The sequence below is a fragment of the Bufo gargarizans genome, chromosome 4 (genome assembly GCF_014858855.1).
Source record: "Bufo gargarizans isolate SCDJY-AF-19 chromosome 4, ASM1485885v1, whole genome shotgun sequence".
Classification (NCBI taxonomy): domain Eukaryota; kingdom Metazoa; phylum Chordata; class Amphibia; order Anura; family Bufonidae; genus Bufo; species Bufo gargarizans.
In genome coordinates, this window is record NC_058083.1 from 441,989,047 (window position 1) to 442,006,541 (window position 17,495).

The window sequence follows — 17,495 nt, forward strand, 5'->3', positions numbered from 1 at the left end:
ACTCTTATTCTTAATGAGAGCACTAAACAGTATACCGCATAGTATATTTTTTCCATGCACTTGTTTTGATACATGTAGTCTTAATTCTTCACAGGATAGGCAATAAGTGTCTGATTCAAACTCTATGGGATTGCTGATTGAATCCTGTACTCTGCTAGGTACTTGTATCTCCAGCAATTCTATAGATGTGGAAATGAATATGCTCATCCACCGCTCCATTGATATGAAGGACACAGGAGCCCTGTTGTATTGATCGGTGAAGGCCCCAGCAGTCAGACCAACACCAGTCAGACACTTAGATACAGACACTTAGATACGTAATCAGTTGTTAATTTAGGGAAACCCCTTTGGGTCTATTGGTACACACGCATGTATGTTGCCTATAGACCGAATGTTAACCACAGACTTAAACTAATACAGTATTTTAGCCCTGAGCTAAGTTGGAGAAGGTGCACTCCTTCGCATTTCAGCTGGCCAAACTATTTGCACTTAAAGGGCTTCTGTCACCCCACTAAAGTGATTTTTTTTTTTTGGGCTAGTGAAATTAGTTATATTGCGATATATGACAATATAATTGTGTTACTTACTTTGATCCAGCAGTTTCTGCAAAAAACGAAGTTTTAATATATGTAAATTCGGTCTCTACCAGCAAGTAGGGCGGCTACTTGCTGGTAGCTGCTGCAGAAATCCGCCCCCTCGTCGTGTTGATTGACAGGGCCAGCCGGGATCTCCTCCTCCGGCCAGCCCTGTCGGCATTTCAAAAATCGCGCGCCTGTGTTGATTCGGCGCAGGCGCTCTGAGATGAGGAGGCTCGTCTCCTCAGAACTCCCTCAGTGCGCCTGCGCCGATGACATCACCGAATTAGAAGACGTCATCGGCGCAGGCGCACTGAGGGAGTGCTGAGGAGACGAGCCTCCTCATCTCAGAGCGCCTGCGCCGAATCAACACAGGCGCGCGATTTTTGAAATGCCGACAGGGCTGGCCGGAGGAGGAGATCCCGGCTGGCCCTGTCAATCAACACGACGAGGGGGCGGATTTCTGCAGCAGCTGCCAGCAAGTAGCCGCCCTCCTTGCTGGTAGAGACCGAATTTACATATATTAAAACTTCGTTTTTTGCAGAAACTGCTGGATCAAAGTAAGTAACACAATTATATTGTCATATATCGCAATATAACTAATTTCACTAGCCCAAAAAAAAACAAAAAACACTTTAGTGGGGTGACAGAAGCCCTTTAAAGAGGACCTGTAACCACTCCTGATGTCACTTTCTGTAGACAAATGTTTTTTTTTGCATGAGATGACAATTCTTTGTGTTACCATTTGGGGATCTGTCCGTGCACTGTTTGACACTGTCTTATCAGTGCTGCTATTGTCAGAGCGTGCAGAGACACCCCCCAACTGGCAACACCCAGATGGACCTTCATTGCAACCTGCTGGCTATTCACTCATAAACTTCTAGTAGGAATAATAAAGGTATGGCACTACAAAGTTATGTGAAAAGATGAATTGTTATTGTATGGGGAATGCAAGTAATTACTAAAAAAGACATGTCAGGAAAGGTGACAGGTCCTCTTTAATTATAAATCAAATTCGGAAAGCCCCTTTTATATAACTGTACAGTCTGGGGGGAATATTAATTTCTTATATCTTAAAGGGATTCTCCGGGAATTAAGAACATGAAAATATGTAAATATTACTTTATTATAAATATATTCCCAAATACTTTTCATTAGTTATAATGGCTTAGAAACAAAATTGCCGCTTATTGCACACAAAGCCTGTCCTAATAACACAGCAGGACAAGTTACTTCTCAACACTGAGGTAAAGAGCTGCCTCATCCTCCTCTCCTACTTGTCAAGGACTATGAGCCTGAATACAGATGAGAAGATCTTCAGCTGAATCTCTCTCATGAGGACACATGAAGTACAAAGAGGACGGGCAGGACAGACTGTGGTAATGTGGGAGAGAGGATGGACAGGACAGACTGTGGTAATGTGGGGCTGTGGTAATGGAGACTGCATACAAGTGCTGCTGCTCATTAGCCAAATCTGCTCATGAACTCCATTCCCACAGAGATTCAGCTGATGACCATATTAAACTGTATTCAGGATCATAATTAGTGATGGACAAACATCCGCCGGGACGATTCGCACTGCGCCCATTGACTTTCATAGCAGGCCACCAAATACAAACTGAGTGCACAAATAGTCCCACAACATGGACAGTGATATATAAGAGGGGGGTCATTGGGAAAAATTCCCACAAAAAATATATATTTTAATCAGGGGCCATTTTTATGCATCTTAAAGGGGAACTCTCAAAAATGTGCCCTGCTGGAGCCTAGAAAATTTTTATTTCCCATCGGTTTGATGTATTCAAATGTGCAGCACTCCACATTTTTGTATCCTGCAGAGTCCATAAAAAAAATGCATACGTTAACGTAATTTTTTTTTTCTACCATGGAACTGTATGGTGAACGGACGCCACTGTACGGCATCAGTCTGAGGCATCTGTTAACGCATGCATTTTTGGTATGCATTAAATGGATGGCAAAAATAGGATGTGAACCCAGCCCTAGTGTCAGAATAAGCACCAGTACACAGCGGAGCAGCATGGCGGAGAGGGGAGGCCGCCATGTACTAACAGAGTGCTACTTGGTCCTGGCGGTCAGGGATGAGGACTCTGTTTCCCGAGGATCATTTTCTACTGTGAAATACAGGGCACAGTATAATACACTAGAATCTATATAATATAAAAATATTAGCCCTACCCCCGAATAATAATAAAATTAGGTGATCATTTATTATATAGAAATATGTCTATGTTAGGCGTATTTCTGACACAGATTGTGGCGCAAAGGTCCTTAGCACTGCAATATGCATATTTTCCCCGCTCATGCCCGGTCTAAAAAAGGAAAAGGGATACAGTTATGGCCATCTAGTTATTGGATACCACCGCCATACATTGACCGGATAACACCTCTGTACAGTGTCCGTTTAACACCACCATACCGTGACTGGATAAAAGGGTATAAGAGGGCACAGTACAGGGAATAAGTAGGGGCACTGCACACGGTGTGGTAAGAGGGCACAATGCAGGATATAAGGGGGCACAGTACTGGGTGAGGGACAGTATGTGGTGGGGGGCACAGTCACATGACCCTGTGACATTATAAGGTCCTTATGGTGAATGTGGTTTATATGCCACCATAATGAGAGGCAGAGGAGTGAGACAGGGGTGTGATTATGTGGCTAGAGATACAAATTTTTACTGTCGGACAGTACAGGCCCCAAAAATGAGGCAATAGGCATTTACCTGACAGCAAAGAACTTTGGATTCTGTGGCTGGAGGTACATTAGGCGGGCCCAGGATAAATATCTGACTGTCGGCCAGTACAGGCCCCAAAAATTAGCCAATAGGCATTCACCTGACAGCAAAGAAGTTTGGATTCTGTGGCTGGAGGTACATTAGGCGGTCACAGGATAAATATATAACTGTCGGCCAGTACAGGCCCCAAACATTAGGCATTCACCTAACATAAAAGGCCTTTTATTCCACTATATATGCATAAGGCAAGGGCCATTCTTTGTTCTGGGTTGTGGCGGATATGTGTGGGCAGCAATGATGAAATTCAATTACATGTCATCACAGGTGTTGAATTTCTCCGATATCCAAAATGTGAGGTAGTCCACACTGTCGTGAGCTAGGCAAGTGCGCTTATCAGTCACGATCTCCCCTGCTGCGCTAAACGTCCTTTCGGACAGGACACTTGACGAGGGGCAAGCCAAGAGTTCCATGGCAAATTGTGCCAGCTCTGGCCACAGGTCAAGCCTGCACACCCAGTAGTCAAGGGGTTCCTCGCTTCTCAGAGCGTCCACATTGGCCGTTAACCCGATGTAGTCAGACACCTGTTGGTCTAGGCGTTCCCTGAGGCTGGATATGGAGGGCGGCTGTCGATGGGTTGGCTGGAAGAATGATCTCATATCCGAAGTGACTAACACATCTTTAAACCGCCATCTTTTTGTAGGCGCAGTAAAATTGGTACCCACACCTGTTTCCTCTGCCAGTGCCCGCAACAGCAGAATGCAGCATCTTTCGCAGCAAGGCCTGGAAATGCTGCATTCTGACAGTCCTCTGTGATGCTGGTAACATGTCCGCCATTTTGTGTTTGTACCGGGGGTCTAAGTACATTGTCACCCAGTACAGGTCCTTGACCTTTTTGCTTTTTATATGGGGGTCAAACACTGGAGCAGGAAGACCCCCATTTGCACTAAATTGGAAGCGGTGGAGCGCCCTGGCTCTTGCTCATCGCCCAGGACAATGTCGTCCTTGGTGTCCTCCCCCCTGCCATGGACAACACCAGGGATCCCCAAAAAGTTTAAAGCCTGCTCTTCTTGCTCCTCCTCCTCCCTCCAGCCACTATCCTCCTCTGACTCCTCTTCAGACTCCTGCTGACTTGTCTCAGATGGCGTAGCCCCCCCTCCGGGAATTCATTCAGCATTGCGACTTCCTCATCCTCCAGCTCCTGCCGCTCCAGAAAGAAGGCATAAGGTATGATGTCGCTGATGCCACCCTGGCTGCGACTGACCAGTTTGGTGATCTCATCAAATGGCAGCAGAAGTCCCCAAGCTCCCCAGAACCTGTCCTGCCGCAGAGTTCGTACAGGTAGTGGTAGACGGCACGTTTCTGCTGGAGCAGCTTATCAAGCATATACAAGGTGGAGTTCCAGCGCGTCGGGCAGTCAAAAATCAGACGTCTGATGGGCAAGTGGTGTCACCGCTGAATGTCAGCAAGGCGAGCCATGGCCGTGTAAGATTTTCTAAAATGGACAGAGATTTTCCTGGCCTGCCGCAAGACGTCCTGGACCCTGGGGTATTTGGTAACGAAACGCTGCACAACTAAGTTCAGGACGTGTACCATGCACGGCACGTGTCATTTGCCCTGTTTTAGCACGCTCAGCAGATTGGCACCGTTGTCGCACACCACTTTACCAAATTGAGTGGGGTTAGCCACTGATCAGCCTGTGACCGCAGAGCTGAAAGGAGTACAGGATCGGTGTGGCTCTTGGCTTCCAGGCATAACAGCCGCAGCACAGCATGGCACATCTCACCTGGCACGTCGAATAGGTTCTAGGGAGCTTGGGGGGTGCAGCGGAAGATTCGGTAGCAGTCGAAAAGGAGAAGTCAGCCGAGGAGGAGACAGAGGATGGAGTAGAGGAGTAGGAGAAGAAGAGGCAAGCCTGCATGCAATCCGTGGCGGTAACACCAAATCCACATGGGTGCCACGGGTTACATGATTGACGGCTGTCAGGTGGTTTACCCAGTGGGCAGTAAAAGTTATGTACCTTCCCTGCCCGTGTTTGCTAAACCACGTGTCTGTGGTCATATGTATCTTGGCAACGACACTGTGGACACTGTGTGCCAGAGATATGTTACCTTTCCGCTGAACGTGGCCATATAGTTCAGGGATGCCCTTCTGGGAATAAATGTTTCCTTCAATCCACCAATTTATATGGCAGTAGTTGGCGGGCTAGCAGTTCCGACAAGCCAGTGGTCAGCTGTTGGGCAAGAGGATTATCTGGCGTCATAATTTTTTCCGCTCGAACATTTGGGCCACGGAAGCCTGCTTGTGCCAGATGAACGCGACAACGGCATGGTTGAAGGTGGAGTGGAGATCAAATGGGAGGAGAGAGGAGAAGAGGCAGGACGTGGAGCGCCGGGAGTATAGCTTTGTGGGTTCTGACGGTGTTGCTCGCACTGGACTCGGTGATGGGAGGCCAGGTGCCTTCTTAAGGTGGTCGTCTCTAGGTGAGTGTTGGGCTTACCGCGCCTTATGCGTTGACAGCACAGGCTGCAGATGGCAACATTTGCACAGGCTGCAGATGGCAACATTATTATCAGCAGCTGACATGTTAAAAAAAAGCCCTCACTGCGGAGCCTTGTGCCAGCATCCTGGGAGCACCAAATGTGACCGTGCATGGTGAATGGCTTGCTTCAGATACATTTGCAGTCTGCTTTTTGCCTCCTGTGCACTGCGAGTTCTCCTCCTTTTCTACTGCTGTCTTCCCCTCTGATCTTCCCTCCTCTTCCTCTCTTGTGAGCACCCACGTGATGTCCGTCGCCATGTCATCATTGTCACCTTCACCACAACTGACATTAGAGATCTCAGAGTAGGCAGCAACAGCGGGGACCACCCTCCTTAGGCTGATCTGGGTACTGTCGTCAGACCGCTGGGTGGAAGCCGTTGCTACCTCCTCTTCCTTATCCAATGCCAAGAATGGCTGCGCATCGGTAAGGTTTGGGAATAGATGAGAAAATAATTCCTCTGACTCTAGTGAAGGGGCTATTGTGGTGGTGGTATCTGTGTCTTTGGGGATACACGCAGCAGAGACTGAGGAAGGTGCAGATACAGAGGATGAGGAGGGTGCACAAGCGGAAGGCTGAGTGAGCCACTCAACCAACTCTGGTGCACCCTTTGAAGTTATCGCACTCGCCTTCTCCAATTTCCCACTTAGGCTCTGGCCTGGTGCACCTGCCTGACCCCTACCAACCCTGTGGAACGGTGTGCCTCTTCCTCTGCCTGTAATTTTCTAATTGACCCTCTTCCTAAGTCCGTAGAGAAGAGCATTATTTCTGGAAGAAGGTGCATTGCAGTATTTGGTGTAAAAAGGTATATAGCAATAGCACCCCTCAATCAGTATTTAGTGGAAGAAGGTATATGGCACCCCTCAATCAGCATTTGGTGGAAACGGGTATGTAGCACCCCTCAATCAGTATTTGGCGGAAAGAGGTATATGGTACCCCTTAATCAGTATTTTGTGGAAGCAGGTGTATTGCAGCCCTCAATCAGTATTTGGTGGAAGACGGTATATAGCAATAGCACCCCTCAATCAGTATTTTGTGGAAGAAGGTATATAGCACCCCTCAATCTGTATTTGACGGAAACAGGTATAAAGCACCCCTCAATCAGTATTTTGTGGAAGCAGGTGTATAGCACCCCTCAATCAGTATTTGACGGGAACAGGTATATAGCACCCCTCAATCAGTATTTTGTGGAAGCAGGTGTATCACAGCCCTCAATAAGTATTTTGTGGAAGAAGGTATATAGCAATAGCACCCCTCAATCAGTATTTGGCAGAAACAGGTATATAGCACCCTTCAATCAGTATTTGGCAGAAACAGATATATAGCACCCCTCAATCAGTATTTTGTGGAAGCATTCGTATCGCAGCCCTCAATCAGTATTTGGTGGAAGAAGGTATATAGCAATAGCACCCCTCAATCAGTATTTAGTGGAAGAAGGTATATGGCACCCCTCAATCAGTATTTGGTGGAAACAGGTATATAGCACCCCTCAATCGGTATTTGGTGGAAACAGGTATATAGCACCCCTCAAACAGTATTTTGTGGAAGCAGGTGTATCGCAGCCCTCAATCAGTATTTGGTGGAAGAAGATATATAGCAATAGCACCCCTCAATCAGTATTTTGTGGAAGAAGGTATATAGCACCCCTCAATCAGTATGTGGCGGAAACTAGTATATAGCAGCCCTCAATCACTATTTGGTGGAAGAAGGTATATAGCAATAGCTCCCCTCAATCAGTATTTTGTGGAAGAAGGTATATGGTACCCCTCAATCAGTATTTGGCGGAAACAGGTATATAGCACCCCTCAATCAGTATTTGGCGGAAACAGATATATGGCACCCCTCCATCAGTATATTTTGGAAGCAGGTGTATCACAGCCCTCAATCAGTATTTGGTGGAATAAGGTATATAGCAATAGCATCCCTCAATCAGTATTTTGTGGAAGAAGGTATATAGCACCCTTCAATCAGTATTTGGCAGAAAAAGGTATATAGCACCCCACAATCAGTATTTGGCGGAAACAAGTATATAGCACCCCTCAATCAGTATTTGGCTGAAACAGGCATATGGCACCCCTCAATCAGTATTTTGTGGAAGCATTTGTGTCGCAGCCCTCAATCAGTATTCGGTGGAAGAAGGTATATAGCAATAGCACCCCTCAATCAGTATTTAGTGGAAGAAGGTATATGGCAACCCTCAATCAGTATTTGGTGGAAACAGGTATATAGCACCTCTCAATCGGTATTTGGTGGAAACAGGTATATAGCACCCCTCAAACAGTATTTTGTGGAAGCAGTGTATCGCAGCCCTCAATCAGTATTTGGTGGAAGAAGATATATAGCAATAGCACCCCCCAATCAGTATTTTGTGGAAGAAGGTATATAGCACCCCTCAATCAGTATTTGGCGGAAACAGATATATGGCACCCCTCAATCAGTATATTTTGGAAGCAGGTGTATCGCAGCCCTCAATCAGTATTTGGTGGAAGAAGGTATATAGCAATAGCACCCCTCAATCAGTATTTTGTGGAAGAAGGTATATGGCACCCATCAATTGGTATTTGGCAGAAAAAGGTATATAGCACCCCACAATCAGTATTTGGCGGAAAAACTGGTATATAGCATCCCTCAATCAGTATTTGGCGGAAACAGATATATAGCACCCCTCAATCAGGATTTTGTGGAAGCAGGTGTATCGCAGCCCTTAATCAGTATTTGGTGGAAGAAGGTATATGGCACTCCTCAATCAGTATTTGGCAGAAACTGGTATATGGAACCCCTCAATCAGTATTTTGTGGAAGCAGGTGTATCGCAGCCCTCAATCAGTACTTGGTGGAAAAAGGTATATGGCACCCCTCAATCAGTATTTGGCAGAAACAGGTATATAGCACTCCTCAATCCGTATTTGGCGTAGACAGGTATATGGCACCCCTTGATCAGTATTTTGTGGAAGCAGGTGTATCACAGCCTTCAATCGGTATTTGGTGGAAGAAGGTATATGGCACCCCTCAATCAGTATTTGGCGGAAACTGTATATGGCACCCCTCAATCAGTATTTTGTGGAAGCAGGTGTATCGCAGCCCTCAATCAGTATTTGGTGGAAGAAGGTATATAGCACCCCTCAATCAGTATTTGCTGGAAACAGGTATGTAACACCCCTCAATCGGTATTTGGCGGAAACAGGTACATGGCACCCCTTGATCAGTATTTTGTGGAAGCAGGTGTATCGCAGCCCTCAATCAGTATTTGGTGTAAGTAGGTATATAGCAATAGCACCCCTTAATCAGTATTTTGCGGAAGAAGGTATATGGCACCCCTCAATCAGTATTTGGCGGAAACAGGTATATAGCACCCCACAATCAGTATTTGGCGGAAACTGGTATATAGCATCCCTCAATCAGTATTTGGCAGAAACAGATATATAGCACCCCTCAATCAGGATTTTGTGGAAGAAGGTAAATCGCAGCCCTTTGCAACCCGTTGCAATTAGTTACTCCAATAGTGTTTGTCCCTCTATCTAGCTGCGGTATCGCAGCAGAACCGCACACAACTGCTGCACAATACAAATACACTATAATCTAATTTGTATGTTAGAAAGTATATTATAAGTATATCACACCCCTCTATATTACACCTATCGATAGCACACCTATACCAGTCCTAAAAGGACTTTTGTGGCCCTATTAGCTAGCGTTTGGTGTCCCTAACTGTCTTGCTCTCAAATGCAACCTCTCCCTACACTGGCAAAACACATAATGTAAAATGGCTGCCAGATTGGGTTCTGTTATAGGGTTCGCGGTGTGTCCATGTGCTGAAATGTCTCAATTGGCTGTCCTGTCCCACCTTATGGATGTCTCATGGGTCAAAGTTTGGCGCTATGCAAAAACATATGGTGCTTGCGAATATCGCAAACGAGCAAAATTTTCTGCGAAACGACCACTGGGCGATCCACAAGGCCATCTCTAATCATAATCCCTGACAAGCAATCCTTTTTTCTTTGATTTTGTTCAGGTTATTGCACTCTCATCGCACTTATGATCTTTTTTTATCATTGACTTTAGCACCATCGATTTGTTTTATTTCTATTTGTCCTGTAGGCCACCAGTCAAACAGATCTAGAAAACTGGGTTACAGCAATTCACTCTGCATGTGCCTCACTTTTTGCCAAGAAGCATGGGAAAGAAGACACAGTCAGGCTGCTAAAAAGTCAAACCAGAAGTCTTATGCAAAAAGTTGACATGGACAGTAAAATGAAGAAGATGGCAGAGTTACAACTTTCTATAGTTAGTGACCCGAAGAATAGAAAAGCGATAGAAAACCAGGTATGTTTAATGCTATAAAGACAGAGGGTTATTTATGACTTGGTTGTATAGATTTTTATGAAGCAAGATCTTATATTGTTTACTAATCAAAATGCTCCAGAATGCAGTTTGCATGCACCACATAATTTACATAATACCTAACTTTTCAATGAACGTTGCATTAAACAATAGTAAGTGTGTGTACATGAGAAATAACACTATTTTTGCACATTGTATGACTTTTAGCTGGCATTTATTAGCAGTTTTCCCATGTGCATGCTGAAAGTCTAGCTTATTAGTTCTCCCAGTGATAATGGGTGGAAACTAGCTGCCATCCACTGCACACAGAAAGTAGAGGACAATCTGCTTCCTAACCTTCTCTTACTCACTCAGAAGCAGTCCCAGGATCGAGGAGGACATTACAGGGAAGTACTGACCTGTATGGTTGTGAATAAAGCACTTGTGCTGAGATATAAACTTCCTATTTTGCTGCAGCAGTCTCTTTATTGTCTCTTCATGAGTCCTGTCTCACACATGCCCCTGCTTACTCCTTCCCCCTCCCCTCTCCATTGAATTGTATTGACATGTTTAATATGATCCTTCTTTGAAGCTGATCTGTCCTGAGTAAAGCATTTAGCAGAGGGGGGGAGGGGAGGGGGGGAAGGGGGACGACGACTAAACAGCTGATAACTTGAGAACCAGCCATTTCTCAACGATAATGTATTACAGGATTTTTTAAGGTCGCTTGAACTATTAATTTATGCAAAGTTGCATGAAAAGTTAGTGACCTTTTAAACAGTTTTGCCATGTTGTCCAACAAGGGGTGTTACATAGTCTGCTGAAGAGGGACATGTAATACAATGCAACATTGTGCGCCAAAAATACGGTCTAAGTAATACACTGTCTAAATCTTAGACAAGATTAGTGAATCTGCCCATCATTAAAATTAGGTCTTCATGTCCTGATCTCAGGACTATAATTAAAGGAAGTAGATTTTTATTTTACATAGATAGATAGATATCATGGGTGTAACTTGCAGGGTAGCAGGCATAGAAGCTGCTATTGGGCCCAACAACTAAAGGGGCCCATATCCTCTCAAACACACGGTATAGTGTAATTAGTCATGAAGTGTATAGTATGTAAAGTGGCATGAAAAATTGAATGCAACCCCAGTCTAAATTTTACTATAGAGACCCATGCACTATTCCAATCCTGTGTCGTTTTTCTTTTACTCCTGTGCTACGCAGTGTGGTGTGCTGTATGCCTGTTCCATGACATCACTGTATAATTATTTGTTATAGCTTCACTGAGCAGCATATCACTGTGCACATTTATCTGCCATTGTTACATTACTGTATGGTGACATCACTGTGTTTTGTATACCTGTATAGTGACATGACTACTTGCTGTACATTATCTCTGTACTGTGACATCACTGTGTTTATTATTCCAGTCTTGTGATATCCCTGTACTTTAAGTAGACCAGTCACAAACTTTTCTGAAAATGCTGATGGAAATGGCCATGTGAAGTGGGAACCCATACCAAGCTTTGCTATGGGACCTCCTGGTGGATATTTCTACTTCATAAACTTGATATGTCCTTTGCTATCTATGAAGATACCCCATAGAATATATATGTGTAATAGGGGTGGGTGATATGGCCTAAAATCTATATTGCGATATAATTTTAAGCATGTGGGATATGCGATATACACTCACCTAAATAATTATTAGGAACACCTGTTCTATTTCTCATTAATGCGATTATCTAGTCCACCAATCACATGGCAGTTGCTTCAATGCATGTAGAGTTGTGGTCCTGGTCAAGACAATCTCCTGAACACCAAACTGAATGTCAGAATGGGAAAGAAAGGTGGGCTACAACAGTAGAAGACCCCACCGGGTACCACTCATCTCCACTACAAATAGGAAAAAGAGGCTACAATTTGCACAAGCTCACCAAAATTGGACTGTTGAAGACTGGAAAAATGTTGCCTGGTCTGATGAGTCTCGATTTCTGTTGAGACATTCAAATGGTAGAGTCCGAATTTGGCGTAAACAGAATGAGAACATGTATCCATCATGCCTTGTTACCACTGTGCAGGCTGGTGGTGGTGGTGTAATGGTGTGTGGGATGTTTTCTGGGCACACTTTAGGCCCCTTAGTGCCAATTGGCCATCGTTTAAATGCCACGGGCTACCCGAGCATTGTTTCTGACCATGTCCATCCCTTCATGACCACCATGTACCCATCCTCTGATGCCTACTTCCAGCAGGATAATGCACCATGTCACAAAGCTCGAATCATTTCAAATTGGTTTCTTGAACATGACAATGAGTTCACTGTACTAAAATGGCCCCCACAGTCACCAGATCTCAACCCAATAGAGCATCTTTGGGATGTGGTGGAACGGGAGCTTCGTGCCCTGCATGTGCATCCCTCAAATCTCCATCAACTGCAAGATGCTATCCTATCAATATGGGCCAACATTTCTAAAGAATGCTATCAGCACCTTGTTGAATCAATGCCACGTAGAATTAAGGCAGTTCTGAAGGCAAAAGGGGGTCCAACACCGTATTAGTATGGTGTTCCTAATAATTCTTTAGGTCAGTGTATATCGCGATATATTGTTTTCTATATTGGGGGGGGGGTTAAACTTTTTTTTTTTTTTTTTACTTTTTATTTAATAACTATTGCCCCCTTACGGGCTAGAACCCTTGTCATATTCACCCTAATAGAGCTCTATTAGGGTGAATAGGACTTTACACTCTCCCTGCTGCCCTGTGCTTTGTGCACACAACAGCAGGGAGCTGACCATGGCAGCCAGCCTCTCATGTGCCCCCCAGCCTCATGTGCCCCCCTGCATCTGATCCACCCCCCAGCCTCTGATCCACCCCCAGCCTCTCATGTGCCCCCCAGCCTCTCTGATCAGCCCCCCAGCCTCTCGTGTGCCCCCCAGCCTCTCCCTCTTATCAGACCCCTCTGCTAACTCAAACCCACCCCCTCCCTCCCTAGTATTAATCATTGGTGGCAGTGGCCACAGGGTCCCCCCCATCATTGGTGGCAGTGGGCGCCCCCCCTCCCTCCCCAGTATTGATCATGTAACACCCCTTGTTGTCAAGGGGTGTTACATAGTCTGCTGAAGAGGGACATGTAATACAATGCAACATTGTGCACCAAACAATGCAACATTGTGCCCCAAAAATACCATGGCAGCCAGGACGCTACTGAAGTCCTGGCTGCCATGGTATGTCAGTGAACAGCATTATGCTAATGCTTATAGCTCACGTGCGCCGTGGCCGCCGGGAGCTCCTTCTGTCTGTGCGGCGCATTGCTAATGCTTATAGCATTAGCAATGCGCCGCACAGACCTATGAGAAGAAGGAGCGCCCGGCGGCCACGGCGCACATGAGCTATAAGCATTAGCAATGCGCTGCACAGACAGAAGAAGGAGCGCCCGGCGGCACGGTGCACGTGAGAATAATGCTGCTCACTGACATACCATGGCAGCCAGGACTTCAGTAGCGTCCTGGCTGCCATGGTAACCGATCGGAGCCCCAGCATTACACTGCTGGGACTCCGATCCGAACTGCCGCTCCGTGGTCATATCACAGTCTGGTGATATAGGCGATATGCACAAAATCCATATCGTGGCACAAATTTATATCGCATATCGCCTATACCACCCAACCCTAATATATACAGTATACAGTTGCAAGAAAAAGTATGTGAACCCTTTGGAATGATATGGATTTCTGCACAAATTGGTCATAAAATTTGATCTGATCTTCATCTAAGTCACAACAATAGACACTTACAGTCTGCTTAAACTAATAACACACAAAGAATTAAATGTTACCATGTTTTTATTGAACACACCATGTAAACATTCACAGTGCAGGTGGAAAAATTATGTGAACCCCCTAGACTAATGACATCTCCAAGAGCTAATTAGAGTGAGGTATCAGCCAACTGGAGTCCAATCAATGAGATGAGATTGGAGGTGTTGGTTACAGCTGCCCTGCCCTATAAAAAACACACACCAGTTCTGGGTTTGCTTTTCACAAGAAGTATTGCCTAATGTGAATGATGCCTCGCACAGAAGAGCTCTCAGAAGACCTACGATTAAGAATTGTTGACTTGCATAAAGCTGGAAAGGGTTATAAAAGTATTTCCAAAAGCCTTGCTGTTCATCAGTCCACGGTAAGACAAATTGTCTATAAATGGAGAAAGTTCAGCACTGCTGCTACTCTCCCTAGGAGTGGCCATCCTGTAAAGATGACTGCAAGTGCACAGCGCAGACTGCTCAATGAGGTGAAGAAAAATCCTAGAGTGTCAGCTAAAGACTTACAAAAGTCTCTGGCATATGCTAACATCCCTGTTAGCGAATCTACAATACTTAAAACACTAAACAAGAATGGATTTCATGGGAGGATACCACAGAGGAAGTCACTGCTGTCCAAAAAAAAAACATTGCTGCACGTTTGCCGTTTGCACAGGAGCACCTGGATGTTCAACAGCAGTACTGGCAAAACATTCTGTGGACATATGAAACCAAAGTCGAGTTGTTTGGAAGAAACACACAACACTATGTGTGGAGAAAAAGAGGCACAGCACACCAACCTCAAAACCTCATCCCAACTGTGAAGCATGGTGGTGGGGATATCATGGTTTGGGTCTGGTTTCCTGCGTCAGCGCCTGGACGGATTGCCATCATCGAAGGAAAAATTAATACCCAAGTTTATCAAAACATTTTGCAGGAGAACTTAAGACCATCTGTCCACCAGCTGAAGCTCAACAGAAGATGGGTGTTGCAACAGGACAACGACCCAAAGCATAGAAGTAAATCAACAACAGAATGGCCTAAACAGAAGAAAATACGCCTTCTGGAGTGGCCCAGTCAGAGTCCTGACCTCAACCCGATTGAGATGCTGTGGCATGACTTCAAGAAAGTGATTCACACCAGACATTCCAAGAATATTGCTGAACTGAAACAGTTCTGTAAAGAGGAATGGTGTCACGAGGGTATCGAGAACCACGCCTGACTCCGTTATACCCGGGGTCAGGAAGTCGCAGCGGTTGGCTGCACGCTCTATTTAAGATAGGGCTGTTTTCCTTATGGTAGCTTTCTGAGTTTGCTTTGCAAACCCTTTTGGCTCACTCAGGGATCCGTAGCTCCTTCTCCTCAGCTGTTCCTTGTCCAGCACTCCCAAACCTCCTTATATTCCCCTCTCACACTTCTCTGGTTGCCAGAGATAGAGCTTCCTGCCTGGACATCTATCCTGACCCACTGGAGCTGTGTTGCTGCGTTCTCTGACTGTTGATTCAGAACGCTACCCTCCGGATCCCTGTTGGACCTTTGTGGACTGCTGTGGTCGTCCACCTGGGTGTTTGTGTTTGTCTGTATTTGTCTGTCCTCTCCCTGGTGTTTCCCTCTTAGTGCAGTGGTGCGGACTAGCGATCCCACCGGCCCGTTCACTATCTAGGGCTCATTTCAGGGAAAGCCAGGGTTTAGGCACGTGATCGCCGCACGGGTGAGGAACCCGTCTAGGGACGTCAGGGCAGTCAGGTGCCAGCCGCAAGGTGAGTTAGGGGTCACCACCTTTCCCTCTCCCTTGGGCAGGGCTTTCCCTGTTTTCCTCCCTGTGCGTGACACCGGTCATTACATTATCTCTGGCCCTTATTTTGTGTAGGTAAAAAAAAAAATAATAATATTTTTTTTTTACCTACTTAGAATCCAGTATGGATCAAATTGCTGCTCTGTCCAAACAATTTCATGGCCTGTCTTTGGAGGTGGTAGGATTGAAGGCGTCGGTCCTCCAGCAACAGCAGCAATTACAACTGACCGCAAGCCCAGCGGTTGCTACTGGTAACCAGGTTGTTGCGGAACCCAAGGTCCCTCTCCCTGACAGATTTTCTGGGGGAAGGGACAAGTTTTTGACATTCCGTGAGGCCTGTAAGTTATATTTTAAACTGCGCCCTTACTCCTCTGGTAATGAAGATCAGCGGGTGGGGGTTGTTATTTCCCTGCTGCAGGGGGACCCGCAGTCCTGGGCGTTCTCTTTACCTACTGATTCCCAGGCTCTTCGGTCAGTGGATGAGTTTTTCGGGGCCTTGGGTCTCATATATGACGACCCTGACCGAGTAGCACTGGCTGAATCAAGATTACGGAGACTCTTACAAGGAGAACGGCCGGTAGAGGAGTATTGCTCTGAATTCCGTAGGTGGGCTACGGATACCCAATGGAACGACCCGGCTCTCAGGAGTCAGTTCTGCTCTGGGTTATCCGAAAGGGTTAAGGATGCGCTTGCATTATATGAGACCCCCTTTTCCCTTGATGCGGTTATGTCCCTTTCTATCCGTATAGAGAGACGCCTTAGGGACAGGTTGAAAGAACCGGAGAAATTGGTAACTCCTCCCAAGCAGCAGTTAGTCTGTACGGACTTAGACGAGCCTATGCAGCTAGGAGGAACTACTCGTCAGGTCCGTCCTCCTGAGGCTCGCCGTAGGCGTGGGGTTTGTTTTTTTTGTGGGGAGAGGGGTCATTTCATTAATGTCTGTCCTTCTTTCCTCAGAAACAAAAGACCGTCGGAAAAACTACTAACCCCAGGCTGTGTGGAGGATGTCAGCCGGGGGGTATACGTCTCCTCCATACGTATATCGCAATTTGTGTTGCCAGCGGTTATTATTTTTGGTGATAAGACGGAGACTATTTCTTTCTTTTTAGACAGTGGAGCAGGGGTAAATTTGATAGATGCCCATTTTGCCCGCACTTTGGGTTTGTCTCTCTGTACGTTACAGAGACCCATTCCCATATTCGCTATTGATTTTGCTCCCCTGTCTCAGAGAAACCTCACCCACATTGTTCATAATTTACACCTTCGGGTAGGGGACCACCATAACGAGATGCTTTCAGGTTATGTTCTGGAGGGGCTTCCCACTCCGGTGGTGCTGGGTCTTCCCTGGTTGGTAGCGCACAATCCAGTAGTGGATTGGCAGGCCAGGGAGATATTGGAGTGGAGTGAGCAGTGCAGAGAAAATTGCTTAAATAGCAATTGCTTAGTCGCCTCCATAACTACCCTACCTACATTTATTTCTGATTTTGAGGATGTTTTTTCTGAAAAGGGTTGTCAGAAGTTACCACCTCATCGTCCTTATGATTGCCCGGTTAACCTTATTCCCGGCGCAAAATTACCCAAGACCAGGTTATATAATCTTTCGGGTCCAGAGAGACAAGCCATGAAAGATTATATCTCCGAGAGCTTGGCTAAGGGACACATCAGGCCCTCTTCTTCACCCGTGGCTGCAGGGTTTTTCTTTGTTAAAAAGA

The 17,495-nt window shown here is 45.8% G+C and overlaps 1 protein-coding gene across 4 annotated transcripts in view; it reads left to right on the forward strand.

The window, feature by feature from the left end:
* The window catches only part of TIAM2 (TIAM Rac1 associated GEF 2), a 441,154-nt gene that overhangs the window by 216,037 nt on the left and 207,622 nt on the right, over nt 1-17,495 (forward strand). For all 4 annotated transcript variants that reach the window (XM_044289376.1, XM_044289380.1, XM_044289379.1 and 1 more), the window contains one exon: nt 9,963-10,187. In XM_044289376.1, coding sequence (XP_044145311.1) covers nt 9,963-10,187 — 225 coding nt within the window. The remainder of the gene's footprint in view (nt 1-9,962; nt 10,188-17,495) is intronic.